We start from the raw sequence: 26,500 nt of genomic DNA on the forward strand, positions 1-26,500 counted from the left end.
TTAAAACCTTGTTTAACTTTAACTATTTTGAAATGAAATTAGTTTTGCAGTCTGATGCTCACCATTAACTCCACAAGAATGTTAAAATGATGTGTTTTCCAGTTAAAGGATCTTCCACGTCATTATTGCAGTGTCTTGGAGAACGGATGGCATAAGCAGAGTACGGGTTTGGTGATAGGCAGTGAGTTTGTGGCAAAATAAATGTCAACCTTCCGACGAGAACTCTTATCGTATTGATCTTCCGATTCCTTTTGCTTAAAGCAGAACCATCAAAATGTTTGTTTCAGGCACAAAATATTCAAAGTTGTGGAAAAACACTGCAGTGATCAAAATCTTGTACGTTTGCAACCAAAGTTCAGCGTTCATGCGAGTGAAAATTGATTTAGAGTTTGATAGCAATCCCTTATCTTTTTAATGTGTTTTATTGCAATATGCCTTCTGAGTATCAAATAACTATTTTTTATTTGCTGTATTTTAATTTTAACAGTACAGCACAAGAACAATCCCTTTGGCCCGCAATGTCTATGCTGAATATGATGCCAAGACCTCTTATTTACCTCCACACAACCCATATCCCACCATTCCCCTAATTTGAGGAAGGACATTCTTGCTATTGAGTGAGTGCAGCGTAGGTTTGCACGGTTAATTCCCGGGATGGCGGGACTGTCATATGCTGAGAGAATGGAGCAGCTGGACTTGTACACTCTGGAGTTTAGAAGGATGAGAGGGCATCTCATTGAAACATATAAGATTATTAAGGGTTTGGATACGCTAGAGGTGGGAAACATGTTCCCGATGTTGGGGGAGTCCAGAACCAGGGGCCACAGTTTAAGAATAAGGAGCAAGCCATTTAGAACAGAGACGAGGAAGCACTTTTTCTCACAGGGAGTGGTGAGTCTGTGGAATTCTCTGCCTCAGAGGATGGTGGAGGCAGTTTCTCTGGATGCTTTCAAGAGAGAGCTAGATAGGGCTCTTAAAAATAGCGGAGTCAGCGGATATGGGGAGAAGGCAGGAACCGGGTACTGATTGGGGATGATCAGCCATGATCACATTGAATGGCGGTGCTGGCTCGAAGGGCAGAATGGCCTACTCCTGCACCTATTGTCTATTGTCTATTCCCTGCATATCCACATGCTTAAATGCCGCTATCATATCTGCCTCAACCGCCAACCCTGGCAGCGCTAACCAGACATTATAAAAAAAACATTGCACTGCATTAAACTTTGACCCTCTCCCTAAAGCCATCCTCTCTAGTATTTGATTTTTTCACCCTGGGGAACAGGTTCTCATTGCCTACACTATCCATGCCTCTCATAATTATATACACCGTTATCAGCTCTCCCCGCAACCTTCAGCGTTCCAAAGAAAACAATCCAAGTCTGTCCAACCACTCCCTGCAACTAATGCCCCCCCCCACCCCCCTATTCCAGGCAATATTCCTGTAAACTACCTCTGCACCCTTTCCAACGCTTCCACATCCTTCCTGTAATATGTGCCATGGAGCTTTGATTGACTAAATATTCAAAGAGGTTTGATGTTAAAATTTGATCAAAATAAGCAACCGTGTTGAATTTCAAACATTGTGCATCATTATCCGAACCTGCTGCATTTCTTCTGACTTGGGTCGCCTTAGGTCTAGGTCTTCTTTTGAGACCTAGTCCTTGTTCATTAATACAGATTCAAATGCACAAGAGGAATGCTTTTGGTCGCTGGCTTGTTCCCACTCCACGGGGTCCTACTCTTATGCTTTCCACTGGGCATGGTATTGCACATAATGGTTTTGAAACTCCTCCGTTTAGTAACGTTAGGCTAGGTAACTGCGCGAGTTATGTTGAAGCGATTAGGGGAAAAAAATAATAATTTGGTGCCTTCTTACTGTCAGATGCCTCACTTCTCATTGCGTGTTTGTTTTGGAATTTCAGGAGGAGCCGTCATTTCAGACCTGCTGTAAAGTTGTAAGAAGATGCTTCTTCATCCTTGCAATTATCGTGCTGCCTTCGTACTTTAGTAGGTATGATGGTGCAATGTCCAGAAAGAGTATGGCTGTTGGTCAAGTCGAGCACCCAACCCAAAGGGACCTTTCGTGAACCACGAGAGGCTTTCCCTTCCATCCTTCTGAAGTCCGTGGGCCTTGGAAAGCCGATTGATCCACTTCACGTCCTGAGCAATGCTGTGGAGATGCCAAGCTGAAGTACATTTTTATCTTCAAATGTCATGGAGATATGTAGAGTTGCATTTCACATTGTACCGTAACAGAGGGCACACATCAGAAACGTGTGCAAGGTTCAGCAGAGTGCCCGAAACTTTATTTAGTCTTTGGATTCTTTTAACCTCATGCAGTTTTGCATTTGAAGAGTTTTCTATGATTAATTATTTTAGACTCTGGAAGGTTATCTGCTTTGAACACTGATTACTCTGGTGCTCCGTGACGACTCGTGTAGACCAATTTCTACGGCTCCATCTCTAACATCCTTCACGTTTTTTCATAAAACAGATTTGTAGTAATTTCTCAATGCCTTGGTGTTTATGTTTCTAATCTTTTGTAATGTTGATCTGTTGACCAGCTGACTATGAATGGCTAAATGTCATAGATTTTGTTCTTTGTGCAGGGGCTGGGCTGGTAATATTGTTTTTGGACTGCAGCCAATATTTTTTATTGACCTACAATGTAGATGGATACCGTCATTTCTGAGTTTCTGTTGTCCTCTTGAAGCCTGATGCATCCACTTTGCAGCTGTGCGTGGTGTCCTCTTGCTACTTGCTACGGACTCGGTCCTAATCCGAATATGGGCAGACCAAGCCTGACTGTACTCTGCCCAAAAACCTTACTGGTTGAGGATATTCAGAGCCTGAAATGTTTCTGTTGGTTGAGCAACTCTTGGTAGTAGGCGAGGTGATTTGCAAATGGCGATGACTGCTTACCTTTGGTCTCCTGCCTCTCTACTAGGAGAAGGAGTGATTTTCTGGTGAAGCCAACAAGTTGTGTTTATCATAGGGCATGCACTGATCTCGTCTTTGGGAGTCCAAGACCGTTGAGTTGGAAATTGGCTCCATGATCATGAGAGGACCAAGAGCTCCTTGCCTCTCACGACCCACAGATGCCAGAGATTATGCACCAGAGATGTGTGCAAGTTGTGTAGCCGTCCCACTGCCCCTGTTGGGTTCATTATTAGAAGGCACCTTCAAGGTTCTTACCTGGGTGTCCAAATAGAAATGTGTTCCAACAAGGAAAACTCACCATAAAAGTAGATACATGAAATCTTCATATGAATGGATAGCCTGTCTAAACTGTAATTTAGTTTTGAAATTTGTGTCTTTAAAAAAAATGGTTGATTCGTCTAATTGATTTTCCTAAATTAGACCTCACAATGATTCTCAATTGTTCAAAGTAGTGGAATGGGCAACTGAGAATTGTTGATTTTAATTGTAAAATCCCGTGAGCAACTATGAACTCGAGCAGCTTCTCAGAGCCACGCATGGCTTATGGATAACTTTCACGTGTGTCCCATCTGTGGTATTCCTCCTCTCTCCATCACATGCACGCCAATATCAAGATCCGGTGCTCATCAGCTCATCATTCCTATTCACGTTCCCTCGCATGTTGTCTTTCCTTTCTGCTGGCCATTTAATAATTCTTCCGTTTTTCTTGACCCTCAGTGCAAAAGAGAACACGCACAGCTGAGGGTTTAAAATGCCTTCTGCCTTCGAAATGCACCTTCAGAATCCCTTGGTGTCAAAAACCTGAGTGAAAAATCCACGATTTTTCTTGAGACTTAGCATCTGCATTGTTCTGTTGGCTATCACAAGGCAGCCAGGAGTTGAACTGTGTCTCTTGAGTCCACTCCTGAAATGGGCTGATTCTGAGACACTGTTTCAAAATGGCTATTGTCCCCTTCTCTGAGTGATCTATTGAAGCAATTGTGTTCCTTTCTGGCGCCTCCTGTCACGGATATCACCACCCGAGGAAATAAAAAAATCAATTTTCAACTGAGATTAAACACACACCATTTTATTTTAAAACTGGTCTATGATCATGTATTTCATGCACCACATTTCTCCTTCCATCCTTTTTCATCTAACCCCCCCATCTCCATTTCCTTCAGTGCCTTTATTACTTGTCTTTGTCGAACTTTCCCTTAAATATAACTTTGTTAATCTCCTCGGCTTCTCCCTGCAGTGTCAAATCACACCTCTCTGTCTCTCCTCGACTTGTTCTAATTTATTACGGCCCCCACATTTGCAAGCCTTGGCCCAGAGCAAAACAACAGAATGGTTTTGGATTGAGTAGGAAGACACTGCAGGTGCTGGTTTAAACCGAAAATGGACACGAAATGCTGGAGTAACGCAGCAGGACAGGCAGCATCTCTGGAGAGAAGGAATGGGTGACGTTCAGTCTGAAGAAGGGTCTCGATCCGAAACATCACCCATTCCTTCTCTCCGGAGATGCTGCCTGTCTCGCTGAGTTACTCCAGCATTTTATGTCCATCTTCGGCTTGGGATTCAGACTGTGTTTAGTTTTCCTGCTGCATAACAGTACGGATGTTCAAAGGCATCTTATCTCACTGTAGCAGTCCAGTTGCTTTACTTTTGTAACTTCTATTTCCTTTTGCAAAAAAAAGAAAGGAGTTCTTGGAAGACTCCTACAGACTTGCCCTAAAAACTTGTGGATTTTTCCTTGATCTTGTTGAACAGTCAGATGGTATCGTTGGAAAAAACAAAAATCCTTGCAGCTCATAACAGTAGCATGATCCAGAATAGTGGGTACTTTTAGCTGAAAAAAAGATTCTCATGAGTTTTTTGATAAACTCTTCAGAGAAGGGGTGGCTGTTCTAGATTTTTCGTCTGTCACCACCACATAATGGCTGGACCGCTTTTCCTTCCGATGTTCAGTATCCTCACGCTGCTGTGATCTCTCTCTCTCTGTGTGCAGGTAAGAGCTATTTCTACATTTAAACCCCACAGGCACTGGTTATGTCAGACACAGTTGTTGTACTTGTACTCTTCCATTTGGGTCGGGTTGTTTTATAATTATCCTTTTTTCAGTGTTGATGGAATAATACCTGCTCAATCCTTCACGGCATTCAATTCGAACAGATCGATAGCATATTTTTTGAGGAACTTCACGGAGGATTTGAGTGATTCAGACAACGTGGTATTTAGTAACCAACACCGCTGTACAGAACACCTAGAAGAATGGTTTGAGCAAATGTGCATACGTTTTTTTAAATTCCTGTAAATAATAAACAGTAATCTGGTTTTAAATGCGTCTGGTCTGTTAAACAACATTTTTCTTCAACAATTTAAGGGCGGCACGGTGGCGCGGCAGTGGGGTTGCTGCCGAACAGCGCCAGAGAGCCAGGTTCGATCCTGACCACGGGTGCTGACTGTATGGAGTTTGCACGTTCTCCCTGTGACCTGCATGGGTTTTCTCCAGGAGCTCCGGTTTCCTCCCACGCTCCAAAGACGTACAGATTTGTAGGTTAATTGGCTTGGTAACATTGTAAATTGTCCCTCGCGTGTATAGGATAGTGTTAATGTGCGGAAATCACTGGTTGGCGCAGAATCGGTGGGCTGTATCTCTAAACTAAACTTATTGACAGGAAACTGAGGTTACACAAAGGATACAATTTCTTTAGGTTCTTGATTGGTAAAGGTGTCAAAGGCAGGAGAATGGGGTTGGGAGGGAAAATAAATCAGCCAAGATCAAATGGTGGAGCAGCCTCGATGGGGCGAGTGGCCTGGTTCTGCTCCTGTCTTATGGTCTCAGGTTCCTCTTAAATCATTGCCCCCCTCTCACCTTAAACCTATGTCTTTATCTTAATACATTTTGGTCTGGTTTATAGTGGGAGAGTCTAGGACCTGAGGGCACAGCCTCAGAATAAAAGGATGTACGTTTCGAATGGAGATGAAGAGGAATTTCTTTAGACAGAGGGTGGTGAATCTGTGGAATTGATTTTAAAGTAGAGGTTGATAGGTTCTTGATTAGTAAGAGCGTCAAAGGTTACGGAGAGGAGGCAGGAGAATGGGGATGATAGGGAAAAATAGATAAGCCATGATTAAATGGCGGAGTAGACTCAAAGGGCAGAATGGCCCAACACTGCTCCTATCTTTAATGATATGGAGAAGGCATAGAAAACTCCATGTCCTCCAGAGATGCAACCTTGTTCTGCATAGGGGGCCAGGACGCATGTCTGAGCGGATGGCGGGCCACATCTATCACGTGTACACATGGATCCTGCCCCGGATGACAGGCATCAAATCACATGCTCACAGAAGGTAGACGAAAATGCTGGAGAAACTCAGCGAGTGAGGCAGCCTCATCATGCAATCCTTGCCCGTCTCACCCGCTGAGTTTCTCCAGCATTTGTGTCTACCTTCGATTTTTCAAAGCAGTTCTGCAGTTCTTTCCTAAACGCGTTCGCAGAAGGTGCGTGGCCGTGCCGGCGGCTTTGCGCAGGATGCGGTACAGCCAGAGTTTGGCGCTCGGCGGGCTGGATAATTACGGGGATAAAAATCCGCCCGGTTACGGGCCGCATTCGGCCCAGGGGCCGTAGTTTGCCGACCCCTGCTCCAGTACGTTATAATTGTATTGGATGCTGCAGTGAGTTCAGTTTGCTTCTTGAACTATCACATCTCCACGCTGGTTAAACGCCTTCAATAGTGAGGCAGATTGGAAGGTTCCTTTTGTTCAAAAGGGAACTGCAGATGCTGGAATATCGAAGGTACACACAATTGCTGGGGAAACTCAGCGGGTGCAGCAGCATCTATGGAGCGAAGGAAATAGGCGACGTTTCGGACCGAAACCCTTCTTCAGGCCCGAAACGTCGCCTATTTCCTTCGCTCCATAGATGCTGCTGCACCCGCTGAGTTTCCCCAGCAATTGTGTGTACCTTGGAAGGTTCCTTTTGCCTGATACAAGTTTGAACAGTGCACTTGGACACAAACGTCTCAATATTCACTGATCTACTCCTTGTCTGCAGTTTGTAGACGATTTCAACATAATTGTAAGTAGCATTGTCTTCCTAGTTATTTTGGCATCAAGCTCTGGACCATTGTCTGTCTGAAACCTTGCTATCATTGCTGTAATGTAACCTCAACCCTTTGTTTCTCCTTGTGCTCCATTGTGCTGGTGTTTGATGTAATAAAGCCTTATTAAAATTGGGTAATCTGCAGCACTGAATCCCCCCCCCACCCCCCCTTCCCTCCACCCCACCCCACTACAGAAATGCCAGACGCTCCTGTCCCTCTCTGCCTTATCCTCATCTCTTTTGCTTTCCTGATTCATCATCTGGCCAACAGCCAACAGGCACCCATTGGCACCTTGTCACCTGAGTTTGAGAACATCACGGTGACTGGTCTGTTGTTGGTCAGCATGAACCCATGCAGCAAAACCTGTGGCCTGGGGTGGAGGTCCGAGTATTACTGTGGCATCAGCCAAACTGGAAAGCGTAATAACTGCGTCCTGAAAAACGCCCTGTGTCTCGTCAGCCAGGAATGTGGCCTGATCGCCAAAACGGCCGCCATTGGTTCCTCCATGAACCTCAGCTGCTTGGATGAGACGATTGAAACGCTAGGCTCATCTGACTTTGTCTTTGTCTGGAAACTTGCAAAAGGACTCGTGACCACCGATCGATACTTATTCAGAATGTACCTACGACGGTCGAGAAAAACACCCTGGATGATGGTTCTCAAGGTACTCCTTTGCCTTATCGATAAAACATTTGCGAAATAGTTGATGCAACTCAAATTGAGGCGGCTGGCCATCTGCAAAAGAAGGAAGATAGAACAAAGGGCTGGAGCAGCTCTGGGTCAGGCAGCATCTCTGGAGAAAAAGGATGGGTGACATTTAAGGTCAGGACCCATCCATCCTATTTTCTCCAGAGATGCTGCCTGACCCGCTGAGTTACTCCGGCACTTTGAGTCTCTCTTTGGTATATACTGTACCAGCATCTGCCGTTCTTTGTTTCTACATTTTGGAAAGTAAGCATCGGAGATGTACAAGCGAGTATAGCACAAGTCCCATCTGCACTAATCCCATTTGCCTGCATTTGGTCCATATCCATCTAAACCTGTCCAATATACGTACCTGTTTAAATGTTTCTTAAATGTTGCGATAGTCCCTACCTCAACTACTTCCTCTGGCAGCTTGTTCCATACACCTACCACCCTTTCTGTGAAAATGTCACCCCTCAGGTTCCTACTATAAATCTTTCCCCCTCGCCTTAAACCCATGATCTCTGCTTCGCGATTCCCCAACTCTGGGCAAGAGACTCTGACCCGATCTATTCCTCTCATAATTTATAACAAGATGCTTTTGCTTTAATTAATTTTGTGCTACAGTTGGGGATGGATTGCTGATATTGACCCAAGCTGATCTATCACCGGCACTGTGTAGGTTTTGGCCATTTGTATTGGATTTGTGCGAATACCATGATCGAGTTTTCATGTAAGTCTTCAACCTGACCGTAAACCTGGCCCTGCCTAGAATATTTGCTTTCATTATTGGTTGGGTCTAATCTGAGAATCAAGATCCTCACTACGTGTGCTGTCTGTACGGAGTTTGTACGTTCTCCCAGTGACCTGCATGGTTTTTCTCCGGGTTCTCCGGATTCCACCCACACTCCAGAGACGTACAGGTTTTCAGTAACTTTATAGCCTTCCATCACAGTGAGGAATGTGGAATCCACTGTGATGGATGTTTATGTTAATTTTTATGTGGTTGTGTGTCTTGTTGCTTTTCACTTAGCAGAATTCAAATTTCACTGTACCTTAATTGGTACATGTGACAATAAACTGATCTTGAGACCTTGAAACCTTGTACACTGCAAGGGCCTAGAAGCAAGCGGCAAGATCATCTCGGACCCCTCTCACCCTGGCCACAAACTCTTTGAATCACTTCCCTCTGGAAGGCGACTCCGGACTGTCAAAGCTGCCACAGCCAGACATAAAACCAGTTTTTATCCACGAGTAGTTGCTCTACTCAACAGCCAAAAATCTGTAGCCTCCCTTTTATCTGGTTATTGGGTGAAGGCAGGAGAATGGGGTTGAGAGGGAAAGATAGATCAGCTCGATTGAATGGCGGAGTAGACTTGATGGGCCGAATGGCTTAATTCTGCTCCTATTACCTATGAACCCGAAATGGAGCCTGTCTATTCCCTCCTCAGATGCTGCCTGACCCACTAAGAAGTAAAATCCTCACAAACATTTTTTTATGGACTTTTATGTTGTCAAAACCAGCAAAGTTACCATTAATATCAAAGCTAGAGTGTAATTATCAGTTCAAAAGCTTTCTGGTTAAATCCAACAGTTTCAGCCATTTGGAAAGTACAATTGTGAAGGGTTTGTGTGATCAATCAGTAGACATGGGGTTTTATGTAGACAGATTCCAGATTTTTCATTATTCAGGACAAAACTGTTAACCTTTTGCAATCCAATCACTCCGCCATCTGCACTCTGCACTCTGCACAGCACACGTGTGGAAATGCTCTGTAATAAGGAATCATAAGATCTTCATGGGGTTATGGGGAGAAGGCAGGAGAATGGAGTTAGGGGAGAGAGATGGATCAGTCATGATTGAATGGCGGAGTAGACATGATGGGCCGAATGGCCTAATTCTGCTCCTGTCACTTATGACCTTAAAATGATACAGCACAGTATCTGATAAATGGTGGCTAACTCATCGAAGAGTTCACAACGATGATACATAATGGGCATTGTTCTTACAGGAAAGATAGAAACATAGAAAATAGGTGCAGGAGTAGGCAATTCGGTACAAACCGGACCACCCGCCAGCAGAGAAGATCCTACACAAACACACAGACGTTCGCAGAGGTCCGGAACGGCAAGGTGATTTACCAACGTAGCACCTCCCTATCCAACCCCAGCCCACCCACTGCACAAGTCTCCCCCCGCCCCCCCCACTCCTCCCCAGCGCAGCATAGATATACAACTGAAGATAGACACAAAATGCTGGAATAACTCAGCGGGCCAGGCAGCATCTCTGGAGAGAAGGAATGAATGAATGAATAAGTTTATTGGCCAAGTATTCACATACAAGGAATTTGCCTTGGTGCTCTGCCCGCAAGTGACAACATGACATACAGTGACAATTAGGAATGACATATAAAATATTAAACATTAATAATAGATATATAGAAAATGGGTGCAGGAGTAGGCCATTCGGCCCTTCAAGCCTGCACCGCCATTCAATATGATCATGGCTGATCATCCAACTCAGTATCCTGTACCTGCCTTCTCTCCATACCCCCTGATCCCTTTAGCCACAAGGGCCACATTTAACTCCATCTTAAATATAGCCAACGAACTGGCCTCAATTACCACAAACTGGCCACAAAGATGTGGAATCTTTGCAGAAGCTGTTTACTAGAATGCTGCCTAGGTTACAGGGTATTAGCTGTAAGTCTTGGAGGGATTTACCCCTTGGGAATGGTTGGACTAACATGGGATTGTTTTCTCTGGAACATCGGAGGCTGAGGGAAGACCTGATGGAAACATGTAAACTTGGACCAGCCCAATTTCTAAGAACTATTGCATTTTAAGTAAATTAACCTGGAGATTATTGTCCCATGTATTTGACATTACCGTGGCTCAAAAGGGTCGCTGTATAGAAATATTTCATAAACCACATCATACTCACATTCTCACCAAATAATAATTTGCCTCAAGTTCCCGTTGCACCATTCTCACTTCAACTCTAACGATAAATGCACACGTCAATGATCATGTCAGAACATTCTATCACTATGGTTTCAATAATTGTGTATCTTTGTTTCTTCAGTGATGTCATATGTTTTTCTTATTAATGGTCAATGAGGACAAAAGCTAAAATGCAATTCATAATTTCCTTGTATTGTAATCACTCCAGAGTAATTTTCACTCTATCCAGGGGGAAAATTCACCTTCCCACAGAAGTGGGCTTCCCGCTTCACCTCAGTGTGTTGAAATAAGCACAAACTTTAATTGAAAAGCAATATACGGCAGATAATGGATATCTGAAATGAGACAGTTATCCAGTACTCCTTTACTAATCAACAATCTATCTATCTCTGCCTTAAATATATCCACTGACTTGGTCTCCACAGCCGTCTGTGGCCAAGAATTCCACAGATTCACCACCCAGTGACTAAAGACATTTCTCCTCGTCTCCTTCCTAAAAGAACATCCTTTAACTCTGAGGCTGTGACCTCTAGTCCTAGACTCTCCCACTAGTGGAAACATCCTGAGGGGGGTGATGCAATGGGAACCTCAATCCGCTATAACCGAGATCCGTTATATCGAGGTCCGTTATTGCCTGGGTTTGCTGTAACATTTTTTTTTAACTTTATTGAACTTTGTTTGGTGTGCTGTCTATGAGCACAGTGTTTGCAGACCTGTTATAGGATCATAGGTGTGTGAGAAGGAACTGCAGATCCTGCTTTAAACCGAAGATAGACACAAAAAGCTGGAGTAACTCAGCGGGACAGGCAGCATCTCTGGTGGGAAGGAATAGATAATGTTTTGTGTCGAGACCCTTCACCCAGAGATGCTGCCTGTCCCGCTGAGTTACTCCAGCTTTTTGTGACTATCTATAAGATCATAAGTGATACGAGCGGAATTAGCCCATTCGACCCAACCAGTCTACTCCGCCAACAAGTCAATCATGGCTGATCTATCTCTCCCTCCTAACCCCATTCTCCTGCCTTCTCTCCATAACCCCTGACATCTGTACTAATCAACAATCTATCTATCTCTGATGGACATTATATAGATGTTAGACACAAAAAGCTGGAGTAACTCCGCGGGCCAGGCAGCATCTCTGGGCGAAGAAGGGTCTCGACCTGAAACGTCACCCATTCCTTTTCTCCAGAGATGCTGCCTGTCCCGCTGAGTTAGTTACTCCAGCAATTCTGTGTCTATCTTCGGTTTAAACCAGCATCCTTCCGAAACATTATATAGATGTTACTGCTGCAAGTAAGAATTCCAATGTTCCGTTTACTGTACACATGACAATTTAAACTCTGATTCTTGACCTGGAAGTTGTCTGTTCTCTCTCCCCCCCCCCCCCCCCCCCCCCCCCCCCCCCCCCACACACACTTTAAGGATGTAAAGGAGAAGAACGCTGGCACCTACATGTGTCAGGTGCAGAACGCCAAGACGATGCAGGTCGTCAAGCGAGTGCTGATCGCAGTCCGAGTGATCCCCGACAACCTGGTGCAGCTGAATTACATGAAAGTGCTGTCGCCTGCCCAGAAGGAAGAGTTGCTGGTACTGCAGGGCAAACCAGTGGAGAAGATTCGGCTATCATTCTGGAAAAATGTAAAGGACCTCTTTAAAAGTGCCAGCATGACAGCTCGGGCCATTTTCAGCGGCGTGGCCATCGGGGGAGCGTTCGGTATCGCTTTTGGAATCTTATTTTTATGCGTGTCAAAAAAAAGATAAAAATTAGTGAGTTTATATATATATATTTTTTTTTAATTGAGTTGTTTTGGGAGCGCTGGAGCACTGGTGTGTGTGTGTGTGTGTGGAGGCGTGGGGAAGTTCTGCATTGATCCATCTAGATTTGACAGAATTTTTAGCAGGGAGGAAAAAACACCTTCTTGTTGGTCAGGAACAAAATCAGCTGAGCTCGCGTTCCAGGTCTCATCCCTTGTTCTGCAGAAGATCCATTTATTTTTTTTTGGATTAGATGGACTATATCAATGCTGAAAACTCAATAAAAAGCAAAACTTTCCGTTTATCTGGCATGGTTAATTCATCAATGATACTTTAATTTTCTCCCCCCCCCCCCCCCCCCCCCCCCCCCCCCCCCCCCCCCCCCCCCCCCCCCCCCCCCCCCCCCCCCCCCCCCCCCCCCCCCACTTTCATATAATTGAGTTTATTATTCTCAATGTACCCAGGGCCAGTGTAAAGCGTTTTTGTTGAATGCTATCCATTCAGCGAAAAGACAGGGGAAAGTCTGAAGAAGGGTCTCGACCCGAAACGTCACCCATTCCTGTTCTCCAGAGATGCTGCCTGTCCCGCTGAGTTAATCCAGCATTTTGTGTCTACCAGCGAAAAGACAAAACATGATTTCAATCGAGCCATCCGCGGTATACAGATACAGCATCAAGGGAATAATGTTTAGTGCAAGGTAAAGTCCGATTAAAGATAATCCGAGGGTCTCCAATAAGGTAGATGGGAATGAGGACCGCTCTCTAGTTAGTGATAGGATGGTTCAGTTTCCTGATAACAGCTGGGAAGAAACAGTCCCTGAATCTGGAGGTGTGTGTTTTCACACTTCTGTACCTCTTGCCTGATGGGAGGGGAGAAGAGGGAGTGTCCTTCAAAGACCTCAGAGGTCAATATCCTTAATTTAATGAGTACGGAGGTTTCATGGGGGAGAGAAATTTCTAGCCAATACATTGAAAACGATACAGTTACAACCACCAATTAATTACTTGACACCACGATTAATAAGGTGAAACAGTTTCTATGTTTTCTTATTTTATCTGAAATTCCCCATATTTTCGACATGCAGAAATTACATTTACCTGTACAAGCGTTCTATTAAAGATGGACTAAATATATTATCACTACGTGTGTAACATAATGGTTAACAGAATATGAATGTTTGTTAGTGGGCGGCACGGTGGCGCAGCGGTAGAGTTGCTGCCTCACAGCGCCAGTGACCCGGGTTCAATCCTGACTACGGGTGCTGTCTGTGCCGAGTTTGCACGTTTTCCCATTCGTGGGTTTTCTCCGGGTGCTCCGGTTTCCTCCCACACTCCAAATACGTACAGGTTTCTAGGTTAATTGGCTTCGGAAATTTTTTTAAATTGTCCCTCGTGTGTGTAAGTAAGTTTTATTTATATAGCACATTTACCAAAGTGCTTTACATAAAATAAATAATAAAAGAAATAATAAAGTTTCCGTACATCCATAGAAAAATCAAAAATAAGAACAAATGACAAAACACATTATAGAATTCAACAAGAACATCCCCCCACAACAGAATCAAAATTTGGATTTTGTGTGTAGGATAGTGTTAGGGTGCAGGGATTGCTGGCTGGCGTGAACCCAGTGCCTGTTTCCGCGCTGTATCTCGAGACTAAACTAAAGTGATGAAGTGAATATTTTCTGCATTGGACTGTTCTTGGCAAATCTAATTATTTTGCTATTATTCTGAATGTCATGAGCATTTTGACGAGTCTGACAGAGAGACACTTATCAAGTTAAAAGGACTTGGGGCTAATGAATTCTTTAAACGGTTTACAAATAATCCTCGGGATAACATTTGCCAAGCCTATTACCCAGGAGGATTCCTCTCTTGTTAATGAAAAGCCTCGATGGAGAGAGGGGACAATTTATCTAAGCCCCACTACGGATAATTTGTAAAACATTGGAAATTATAATACATTTAATTTATGCAGTGGTCTCTCATGCAATAAAACATTCTATGATCTATCATAAATTATTTTTGGGAACATTGAAACGGACCCACAAGCTTGATTTAGTTTAGTTTATTAATGTCACGTGTACCGAGGTACAGTGAAAAGCTTTTGTTTGCGTGCTATCCAGTCAAAGAAAAGACTATACATGGTCTGGAGAAGGGTCTCGGCCCGAAACGTCGCCCATTCCTTCTCTCCAGAGATGCTGCCTGTCCCGCTGAGTTACTCCAGCATTTTGTGTCTACGTAACTACAACCAAGCTGTCCACAGTGCAGAGATAAAGGATAAAGGGGACAACATTCAGTGCAGGATGAAACGAGAACATAGAGAGACCAACATGACTCTGGTGAGTACTTTGCAAGCTTGTCGATAGACAATAGACAATAGGTGCAGGAGTAGGCCATTCGGCCCTTCGAGCCAGCACCGCCATTCACTGTGATCATGGCTGATCATCCCCAATCAGTACCCCGTTCCTGCCTTCTCCCCATATCCCCTGACTCCGCTATCTTTAAGAGCTCTATCTAGCTCTCTCTTGAAAGCATCCAGGGAATTGGCCTCCACCGCCCTCTGAGGCAGAGAATTCCACAGATTCACAACTCTCTGTGTTAAAAAAAGTATTTCCTCATCTCTGTTCTAAATAGCTTATCCCTTATTCTTGAACTGTGGCCCCTGGTTCTGGACTCCCCCAACATCGGGAACATGTTTTCTGCTTCTAGCGTGTCCAATCCCTTAATAATCTTATATGTTTCTATATGTCGGCACCAGAAACAGTGGTGACTCTGGTGTATTTTGTGTATTAGATGCAAAAACACAGAATTTCACTGTACCTAGGGACAATTGGCAATCAAGCATCATCTGAAGAAGGGTTTCAGCCCGAAACGTTGTCTATTTCCTTCGCTCCATAGATGCTGCTGCACCCGCTGAGTTTCTCCAGCATTTTTGTCTACATTGAATCATTGAATTGAGTCATGGATTTCCGCAGGTTTTCTCCCATATTCCAAAGAGGTAGAAGGTTATTTTCCCACTAAATTTCCCCAAGAGTGTGGATGAGTGGGAGTACCTGGAGAGGTTGACTGGAATGTGGACAATCAAAGAAGGGCTAGTGTCAGTAAACGCAAAATGCTGGAGTAACTCAGCGGATGAGACAGCATCTCTGGAGGGAAGGAATGGGCGACGTTTCAGGTCGAGACCCTTCAGACTACAGTATTTTGTGTCTACCTTCGATTTAAACCAGCATCTGCAGTTCTTTCTTGCACATTTTGTCCACTACACTGCAAAATCGGGTTAGTGTTGGATTCGTGAAAAGGGTTGGCATGGGCTCGATGGGCCTGCTTTATATGCTCATAGGTTCATAAGGTGTAGGAGCAGAGTTAGGCCATTCGGACCATCAATTTACTTTACCAGTCCATCGTGGCTGATCTATCTCTCCCTCCAAACCCCATTCTCCTGCCTTCTCCCCATAACCTCTGACTCCCGTGCTAATCAAGAATCTGTCAATCTCCGCCTTTAAAATATCCATTGACTTGGCCTCCACAGCCATGTGTGGCAATGAATTCCACAGATTCACCACCCCTGGCTAAAGAAATTCCTCCCCATCTCCATTTTATTCTGAATGAGGCTGCATCAGTAAACAGAATTGGAGAAGGGAAAATTGTTAAAAGAATCAAAATGGTTCAAATGGCATCTTTATTGTCATGTGTACAGAGATCCAGTGAAATGCTTGTTCTTCAAGCTAACCATCAATTCATACCCTATATCAAATCATACCAACCAGCGGCACAGTGGCACAATTGGCAGAGCTGTTGTCACAGCGCTAGAGACCCAGGTTCGATCCTGACCATGGATGCTGTCTGTGTGGAGTTTGCACGTTCTCCCTGTGACCGCGTGGGTTTTCTCCAGGTGCTCCGCTTTCCTCCCACATTCCAAGGACGTGCAGGTCTTTCGGTTAATTAGCTTCTGTAAATTGCCCCGAGTGTGTGGGATGTGGAACAGGGATAATGATAAATATGTTTACAGCAGAGATAGATAGATTCTTGCTTAGTACGGGTGTCAGGGTGGAGAAGGCAGGAGAATGGGGTTGAGAGGGAGAGATAGATCAGCCATGATTGAATGGCGGAGTAGACTTGATGGGCCGAATGGTCTAATTCTGCACCTATCACTTATGATAGGTGCAGAATTATGACCTTATAACATTGAACAAGTGTACGGGTGAAGGTTGGCCAGCGTGGGCTAGGTGGGCCAAAGGGCCTGTTTCCATGATGTGTATATCTAATCAAATCCAAACTAAACTAAACTTATATAAGCTACAATAAACTAAAGTAAACTAATGTCGCCAACTTCTCTCCATAGATGCTGTCTCACCCGCTGCGTTAAGGGCCTGTCCCACTTACGTGAACCTTTACAGGCGATTGCCGGCACCCGTCATAGGTCGCCAACATTTTCAACGTGTTGAAAATTAAACGGCCACGACTCTTTGGAGACCTCTCACGACCATACAGGCGCCCCCCCCCTGGCGACATGTTGCGGGTGACCCCTCACGACCATAATAATAATAATAATGGATGGGATTTTATATAGCGCCTTTCTAATACTCAAGGCGCTTTACATCGCATTATTCATTCACTCCTCAGTCACACTCGGTGGTGGTAAGCTACTTCTGTAGCCACAGCTGCCCTGGGGCAGACTGACGGAAGCGTGGCTGCCAATCTGCGCCTACGGCCCCTCCGACCACCACCAATCACTCACACACATTCACCTCATATGACCTCTCACGACCATACAGCATATGGTCGTGAGAGGTCTCCCAAAGAGTCGTAGCGTCTTCCTGGTCGCCGCTGAATTTTCAACGTTGAAAATTTCGGCCACCTATGACGTGTGCGAGCAGTCGCCTGTAAAGGTCGCGTAAGTGGGACAGGCACTTAACTCCAGCATTTTGTGTCTACCTTCGACTTTACCAGCATCTGCAGTCCTTTCTTATACTACAGCAAACTGAACTATGCATTCCCCCTCCGCGGATGCTGCCTGACCCGTTGAGTTCCTCCAGCTCTTTGTGTTGTGTTCAGGATTCCAGTTGTGTGTCTGTCTACACCGTGGTGACGGAGAGCAGGGGACTGTAGGCCATTGTCCCATCTGCAGCTTGAGATCCGTGTGCCAACAGTTCTTGGATGGTCACCCAGTTGTCGAAAACCTTCTTGTTTCTTCGCCGACTGGCCAAGCCCTGACTCAGCTCAATGATGCTCTGGCCAGCTCTGGCCTCTCCACCTGCCGCCTCCGCCGCCTGTGCTCGTTCACTCACCACCGCCGCCACCTCCTCCTCCTTCCCCTGCCTCTTGTCCCTGGCTTGTGCCCACTGCCTCTGCCTGTCCCCTCTGCTCCAGTGCCTTCCCATCTTCACCCCGCTCAAGGCGTCGTTGTCCCCGCTGCTCACGCCGCCCCGCTGCTCCCCGATCCTCGCCGCCCGCTGTCTGAGGAGCCGCTGCCTGGTCTGCTTCTTGGCGGCGAGGCTGCCCCCGATGGCCACCGACCCGTCTGACCTATCTGACGGGTCTGGGCTGCACTCGACCGCGACCCTCTCCTGCACCAGCTGCATGTAGCTCCTGTAGTGCCGTGCGCGTCGTGGGATGTACAGCGACCCTCGCCCGGCTGAATCAGACCCTTGCTCCTGTCCACTGTCCGGCCATGAATCCTGCCCACACTTCTGCTCCTCGCTTCCAGCTCCTTCACGGGCACCATCACCGCTTGTGGCGGCGCCCCAGGCTGGATCAGGTAAAGGTGGCTCAACAATGCTTGGGTCACATTGAACTGGGCCAACTGCACGGGTTTGACGGCAACTCTTGGACGAGATCCTGCAGCGCCTTTCGTTGCTGGTTGGACAAGTTTGGAGATCTCTCTGATGCCCCATAAGCAGTGTCCTTCCTAGTGACCAGTGACTAGTGTCCTGCCCTTGACCAGAGGCTTCCCCAGACTTGTGCTTCCTCAGCCCACCAGATTTCCTCTGTTCTACCTTCTTTGCCAATTTGTTTCCAGTCTCCGCTTCTGCCGGCGCCTCCCTGCCCAGCTCATCATGCTTGCTGGCGCTGCCGCTGTACAATTGCCATTTCTCCTCCAGCACCTTCTGAAACCGTTCGCACTCCCCGTGGCTGATCCCGTTCATGCCCGAGTCGCTCCATTCATCATCAGAGGTGACGGTGTTGCTCCTGAAACGCGGCTGGTCTCTGGTCCGTAAGTCGCCGCTGCCGCCCAGACCCCGGCACCTCTCACCGCCCTCTCCTTCCCCCCCGGCCTCATGTTCCCACTCCTCCTCATTCTGCCCGCCGCCCACCATGTATCCCAGCCCACTGTCCTGGTCCTGAGCGTTTGGAGCCTCGCGGAGGGGGTTTGTTTTTGCCTTGCTCTCGTCCCCAGCCTGAAATACAAGAACCAAAGATCAGACAAGGCTCCAGCAAAGTTACTATGGAAGCAAGATAGACCACTCCTGCGAAATACAATGGATTGACGTGTAGCTCCTCTATAATCTTTGGGCTCCAGTATCTTTGCTTTCAGCTGTGCCCGAGGGAATGTCCAAAGTCAGTCGTTCAGCTCTGAGCGTGAAAGCTGGTAAGTTCAAGCTCCAGCAAGTTCACCGTCTTACTCATCGTGAAACAGTGGCCATAACTAATCACTAGTCCATAACTAGTGTCCATTCCTTAGAGTCATAGAGTGATACAGTGTGGAAACAGGCCCTTCAGCCCAACTTGCCCATGCCAGCCAACATGTCCCAGCTACACTAGTCCCAGCTGCCTGCACTTGGTCCATATCCCTCCAAACCTGTCCTATCCACGTACCTGTCTAACTGTTTCTTAAATGTTGGGATAGTCCCAGCCTCAACTACCTCCTCTGGCAGCTCGTTCCATACACCCGCCACCTTTTGTGTGAAAAAATTACCCCTCAGATTCCTATTAAATCTTTTCCCCTTCACCTTGAACCCATGTCCTCTGGTCCTCGATTCCCCTACTCTGGGCAAGAGATTGTGCATCTACCCGATCTATTCCTCTCATGATCTTATACATCTCTATAAGATCATCCCTTATCCTCCTGCGCTCCAAGGAATAGAGACCCAGGTCACACACTCCCAAACTCTCCCTATAACTCGGACCCTCTAGTCTTGGCTATATACTTGTATACAGTGCATTGAGAAAGTATTCAGACCCCTTTACCTTTTCCACATTTTGGTACATTACAGCCTTATTCTAAAATCGCTTACAGTCATTTTTTTAAATCATCAAACTACACACAATACCTCATAATATAAAAGCGAAAACAGGTGTTTAGAAATTTTTGCAAAGTAATTAAAAAGAAATAACTGAAATATCACATTTACATAAGTATTCAGACCCTTTGCTGCGACTCAAAATTGAGCTTCGGTGCATCCTGTTTCCATTGAATATCCTTGAGATGTTTCTACAACTTGATTGGAGTCCACAATTAGTAAATTAAATTGATTGTACATGATTTGGAAATGTTGAGACACAGATCTGGGGAAGGGTATAAAACATGTTTTGCAGCATTGCAGGTCCCGAAGAGCACAGTGGCCTCCGCCATTCTTAAATAGAAGAACTTTGAAACCATCAGGACTCTTCATAGAGCTGGCCACCTGGCCAAACTGAGCAATCAGGGGAGAAGGGCCTTGGTCAGGGAGGTGACCAAGAACCCGATGGTCACTCTGACAGAGCTCCAGAGTTCCTCTGTGGAGATGGGAGAAACTTTCAGAAGGACAACTATATCTGCAGCACTCCACCAATCAGGCCTTTATTGTAGAGTGGCCAGACAGAAGCCACTCCTCAGTTAAAGGCACATGACAGCCCGCTTGGAGTTTGCCAAAAGGCACCTAAACAAGATTCCCTGGCCTGATGAAACCAAGATTGAACTCTTTGGCCTGAATGCCAAGTGTCACGTCTGGAGGAAAACAGGCACCGCTCATCACCTGGCCAATACCATATCTACGGTGAAGCATGGTGGTGGCAGCATCATGCTGTGGGGATGTTTTTCAGCGGCAGGAACTGGGAGACTAGTCAGGATCGAGGGAAAGATGAACGGAGCAAAGTACAGAAAGATCCTTGATGAAAATCTGCTTCAGAGCGTTCAGGACCTCAGACTGGGGCAGAGGTTCACCTTCCAACAGGACAACGACCCATAGCTCACAGCCAAGACAATGCAGGAGTGGCTTTGTGACAAGTCTGTGAATGTCCTTAAGTGGCCCGGCCAGAGCCCGGACTTGAACCCGATCGAATATCTCTGGAGGGACCTGAAAATAGCTGTGCACCAACACTCCCCATCCAACCTGACAGAGCTTGAGAAGATCTGCAGAGAAGAATGGGAGAAATTATACAAACACAGGTGTGCCAAGCTTGTAGCGTGATACCCAAGAAGACTTGAGGCTGTAATCACTGCCAAAGGTGCCTCAATAAAGTACTGAGTAAAGGGTCTGAATACTTATGTAAATGTGATATCACAGTTATTTATTTTTAATTATTTTGCAAAAATTTCTAAACACCTGTTTTCACTTCTTTATTGTGGGCTATTGTGTGTAGATTGCTGATTAAAAAAATGAATTTAATCCATTTTAGAATAAGGCTGTAACGTAACTAAATGTGGAAAAAGTGAAGGGGTCTGAATACTTTCTCAATGTACTGTATCTTCGCTGAACCCTTTCAAGCTTGACAATATCTTTCTTAACACGGTGCCAGAACTGAATCCAACTGGATCCCACTACTGGCCACATCTTCCAATCTCCACCCCTTTCTGCTTTCTGCAGAGACCGTTCCCTCTGCAACTCCCTGGTCAACTCATCCCTTCCCACCCAAACCACTCCCTCCCCAGGTACTTTCCCCAGCAACCGCAGGAGATGCAACACCTGTCCCTTTATCTCCCCCCTCAACTCTATCCAAGGACCCAGGCAGTCTTTTCATGTGAGGCAGAGGTTCACTTGCACCTCCTCCAACCTCATCTACTGTATCCGCTGTTCCAGGTGTCAACTTCTGTACATCGGCGAGACCAAGTGCAGGTTAGGTGATCATTTCGCTGAACACCTCCGCTCAGTCCACCTTAACCTACCTGATCTCCCGGTTGCTCAGCACTTTCACTCCCCCTCCAATTCCCAATGTGACCTTTCTGTCCTGGGCCTCCTCCACTGTCAGAGTGAGGCTCAGCACAAATTGGAGGAACAGCACCTTATATTTTGCTTGGGCAGTTTACACCCCAGCGGTGTGAACATTGACTTCTCTAACTTCAAATAGCCCTTGCTTTCTCTCTTTCTCCATCCCCTCCCCCTTCCCAGTTCTCCCACCAGTCTTACTGTCTCCGACTACATTCTATCTCTGTCCCGCCCGCTCCCCTGACATCAGTTTGAAGAAGGGTCTCGACCCGAAACGTCACCCATTCCTTCTCTCCAGAGATGCTGACTGTCCCGCTGAGTCACTCCAGCATTTTGTGTCCAGCCCAGAACTGAACACAATACTCCAAATGCGGTCTCACCAACGTCTTATACAACTGCAAGATGACCTCCCAACTTCCACACTCACTTAACCAGAGGCGTCCCCTGGCTTGCACTTCGTTAGCCCATCATCTCCCTGAGGTTTCACTGCAGGCACCGTGGCACTCCAGTGTGGGAGGAAGCCAGAGCACCTGGAGGAAACCCACGCGGTCACAGGGAAAACATACAAACTCCGTACAGACAAGCACCCGTGGTCAGGATCGAACCCGAGTCTCGGGCGCTGTGAGGCAGCAACTCTACCGCTGCGCCAGATCACTTGAGCTTCGGGTCTTGCTCAAGATTCCAACATCTGCAATTTCTTCGATCTCCGTGGAATAGCTGGTTTCCAAATAAGTTTAACTGAAGAAACCTCCAAATCTCAGGTTTGCCATTCTTCACACAAATTACCCTTGGATGTAATGCCACCCCTAACTTATTTAGTCAGTCGTGAACGGATCCGTCTTCTTGTGGAGTTTGTGTTTCCCATTCATTGTGAATTTTTAAATATCTCTCTAAATATGTACCACTGTCCATTGATCAAAGTATCTTTCTGATTCGCCACTAATCCAATTCCCAATGCATTTTAGCGAGCCTGTCACTCATCCTTTTGCAAATGACTTCATTTGAGTTATTCAATTCTTCTGATGTAAGAATGTCGCTGTCAAATTCAACCGCAAATTCTTTCACATTATGATCACTCTTCCCCAGGGGATTCTTCATATGAAATTATTTATTACCCCTGTCTCTCTACAACATATAAAACCCCATTCCCCGGTCGGTTCCGCTACTTTCTGTAATAGGAAATTGTCTCAAATGCATTCTATAAATTAGCCCACTAGACTGTCTTTGTCAAATCGATTTGTTCAGTCCATTGAACATTTTAAATTCCCCATAATTATTGCATTACCGCTGTTGCTAGCTTTTAAAAAATATTATTCCGTCCTTGCTGTAGCTTCCAAGAGATGCCACTAGATAATGGGAAAGCTATAAACTAATCCCATTAGTGTTAACATGCATTTATTAATTATCCCTAACCTTACTGTCTCTACATCCCGATTATTTGATCTTGGATCATTTCCTATTATGGCTCTTGTTGTCTGGAATATACTTCCCCATTCCACATATTTTTACAAAGCTCATACCCTGGAGTATTCATGTCCCTCACGACCCTATTGCTTATTAAATCAAATCCATTTACCTCCGGAGATGTGTGTCATGAATTCACCTGTCATACAATGGTTCTTGTATTGAGATCAAGTGCTCTCCATTTTGACCTGCTACCACTTCATAGCATGCACTTGCTTTGTTTTGCTGATGGACTGATTTCATTAAACTCTTCTGCCTCCTTCAGAACGCAATCTGCTTCAGCTCAGTTCAGTTTATTTCATAGAAACATAGAAACATAGAAAATAGGTGCAGGAGTAGGCCATTCGGCCCTTCGGGCCTGCACCGCCATTCAATATGATCATGGCTGATCATCCAACTCAGTATCCTGTACCTGCCTTCTCTCCATACCCCCTGATCCCTTTAGCCACAAGGGCCACATCTAACTCCCTCTTAAATATAGCCAATGAACTGGCCTCAACTACCTTCTGTGGCAGAGAATTCCAGAGATTCACCACTCTCTGTGTGAAAAATGTTTTCCTCATCTCGGTCCTAAAAGACTTCCCCCTTATCCTTAAACTGTGACCCCTTGTTCTGGACTTCCCCAACATCGGGAACAATCTTCCTGCATCTAGCCTGTCCAACCCCTTAAGAATTTTGTAAGTTTCTATAAGATCCCCCCTCAATCTTTTCAAAGGTAGAGCATGGAACCAGGCCCTTTGGTCCACCGGGTCCACGCCGACCATCGATCACCCGTTCACACGAGTTCTATGTTATCCCACTTTTGCATCCTGCACACTAGGGGCGATTAACCTGCAAGATATCGAGGCCAATTAACTGACAAGCCCGCATGTCTTCGCGATGTGGGAGGAGACCCACGTGATCACTTTACGGGGGCCAATTAACCTACAAACCCGCATATCTTTGGGGTGTGGGAGTAAACCAGCATCATCAAGGACCAGTCTCACCCCGGTCACTCCCTCTTCTCCCCTCTCACATCAGGCAAGAGGTACAGAAGTGTGAAAACGCACACCTCCAGATTCAGGGGCAGTTTCTTCCCAGCTGTTATCAGGCAACTGAACCATCCTATCACCAATTGAGAGCAGTACTGGCCTACCATCTACCTGATTGGAGACCCTTAAACTATCTTGAATCGGAGTTTACTGGACTTTATCTTGCACTAAACGTTATTCCCTTTATCTTATATTTGTACACTGTGGACGGCTTAGAAAGCTGGGACATAGAAACATAGAAAATAGGTGCAGGAGTAGGCCATTCGGCCCTTCGAGCCTGCACTGCCATTCAATATGATCATGGCTGATCATCCAACTCAGTATCCTGTACCTGCCTTCTCTCCATACCCCCTGATCCCTTTAGCCACAAGGGCCACATCTAACTCCCTCTAAAATATAACTTGATTGTGATCATGTACAGTCTTTCCGCTGACTGGTTTAGTTTAGTTTACTGTAGTTTAGTTTGTTGTCACATGTATCGAGGTACAGTGAAAAGCTTTTGTTGCGTTCTACCCAGTCCGTGGAAAGACAATACATGATTACAATCGAGCCATCCACAGCATACAGAGACATGATCAATGAATAACGTTTAGTGCGAGTTACGAGAATGTTCCAGGGGATGATTGGGTTAATGAATGGTGAGCGTTTGATACAACTTTTCACTGGATCTCAGTTTGAAGAGGGATACCCACCCAAAACATCATCCATTTTCCAATATACTCTAACAACAGTACGTAGCAAAATAGGTTTACGATGTGCCTTGGTAAATGTGCAACTAAACTAAACTAAACCCACATCTACTCTGTAGAATCATTGCATAAAAACATTCCTTGGTTCCCTGTTTGGTTCCTTTGTCTACAGGGTTTAGGAAGTGAAGGAACTTATGTGTAATGTTAGAGTAACTCAGCGGGACAGTCAGCATCTGCGGAGAAAGGAATAGGTGACATTTTGGGTCAAGACCCTTCTTCAGCTCTGCAGGCAAAAGAAGTGTCTCAACCTAAAACGCCAGCTATTCCTTTTGTCCACAGATGCTGGCTGAACTGCTGAGTTACTCCAGCACTTTGTGTCTGTAAACCAGCATCTGCAGTTCCTTCCCACCCAACGTGCAATGTTACTTTAGTTGACTCTGCTCGCTGGTCTCTCTATCATATCCAAGAAGGCGATCACTCTGCAAGTCTCTGGCTGGCAGAGTGGTTCTCAGTTACCTGAAGGTTGCATTCACATTCCACTCGAGGGGAGGTGTTGGGATGGTGCCTGTAATAGTCGAGGTCAGCTGTAGATCCATGCAGGAAGTAATTTCTGTGTCCAAAGAAAAATATATGGGAATCAGCAATCATTCCTTCTTATTATCATTCTTAGGGGTTCATATTGTACATTGGGCAATGGATATTGGGAATGTGTTGGCATGAATAGGGTGGCACAGTGGCACAGTGGTAGAATTGCTGCCTCACAGCGCCAGAGACCCGGGTTTGATCCTGACTACGGGTGCTGTCTGTACTGAGTTTGTACGTTCTCCCCGTGACCTGCGTGGGTTTTCTCCGAGATCTTCGGTTTCCTCCCACACTCCAAAGACGTACAGGTTTGTCAGTTAATTGGCTTGGTATAATTGTAAGTTGTCCCATGTGTGTGTGTGTGTAGGACAGTGTTGGTGTGCGGGGATCGCTGGTCGGCTCGGACTCAAGGGCCTGTTTCCGCACTGTATCTTTAAACTAACCTAAACTAAAAGGCTCTTTGCCAGCAAGTCTATGCCTGCTATCAAGCTAATCCTACGCTCATTCCATTTCATCCTCCACAAACTCTAGTTGTCCAGGACCACAGGGCACAGCCTCAGATCAAATAGACGCACCTTCAAAAAGGAGATGACGAGGAATTGCTTTAGTCAGAGGGCGGTGAATCTGAATCTGATTCATTGCCATAGACGTCTGTCTAAGCCAAGTCATTGGGTATTTCTAAGGTGGGGATGGACAGATTCTTGATTAGTACGGGTGTCAGGGGTTAGGGGAGAAGTCGGGAGAATGGGGTTGAGAGGGAAAGAGAGATCAGCCCGAGATCAGGATTGAAGCCGGATCTCTGAACAGGTGATCGCTGGTTGGTGTGGACTCATTGGGCCGAAGGGCCTGTTTCAGTGCTGTATCTCTAAACTAAGCTAAACCTGCTATTGTTGTGAGTGTAGATAGCTGGTTATTCCAGTTTTGTGTCTGTTCAATCGTGACCCCCTTGGCCTTCCTCAATACCTCCTCCCCAACTATTTCACATCACATTTTTTATTAAAATTCCGCCTTATAAATTCCAGGTTTTCTTTGCTGGTTCAATTTTTCAAGCTTCTCTAATGGTATATGAGGGGCCACCAAGTTGTACACCCTCCCCACATGATGTCTCCTTGAAACCTCTCTTCTGTTAAGGGATGCAGTGCAGGACCCAGCGTGGGGGGGGGGGGGGATCGCAAC

General features: G+C 45.8%; 2 protein-coding genes across 3 annotated transcripts in view; both read left to right on the forward strand.

The window, feature by feature from the left end:
* The window catches only part of rbbp5 (RB binding protein 5, histone lysine methyltransferase complex subunit), a 30,659-nt gene extending 27,676 nt beyond the window's left edge, over positions 1–2,983 (forward strand). For both annotated transcript variants that reach the window (XM_033042822.1, XM_033042823.1), the window contains exon 15: positions 1,923–2,983. In XM_033042822.1, coding sequence (XP_032898713.1) covers positions 1,923–1,951 — 29 coding nt within the window. In that variant the 3' untranslated portion in view covers positions 1,952–2,983. The remainder of the gene's footprint in view (positions 1–1,922) is intronic.
* Positions 2,984–6,422: 3,439 nt separating this feature from the next.
* On the forward strand, positions 6,423–12,438 carry tmem81 (transmembrane protein 81). The gene is made up of 3 exons (XM_033042202.1): positions 6,423–6,677; positions 6,899–7,693; positions 12,100–12,438. Exons 2-3 carry the CDS (start codon positions 7,226–7,228, stop codon positions 12,436–12,438), a joined length of 807 nt encoding a protein of 268 aa, XP_032898093.1. The 5' UTR covers positions 6,423–6,677; positions 6,899–7,225.
* The last annotated feature ends 14,062 nt before the right edge of the window (positions 12,439–26,500 follow it).

This window comes from Amblyraja radiata, chromosome 24 (assembly GCF_010909765.2).
Source record: "Amblyraja radiata isolate CabotCenter1 chromosome 24, sAmbRad1.1.pri, whole genome shotgun sequence".
Lineage (NCBI taxonomy): Eukaryota > Metazoa > Chordata > Chondrichthyes > Rajiformes > Rajidae > Amblyraja > Amblyraja radiata.

Coding starts and splice junctions, on each gene's coding strand:
- tmem81 (XM_033042202.1), top strand. CDS start 7,226: ATGCCAGACGCTCCTGTCCCTCTCTGCCTTATCCTCATCTCTTTTGCT. Junction 7,694..12,099: donor CCTGGATGATGGTTCTCAAG/GTACTCCTTTGC, acceptor ACACACTTTAAG/GATGTAAAGGAGAAGAACGC.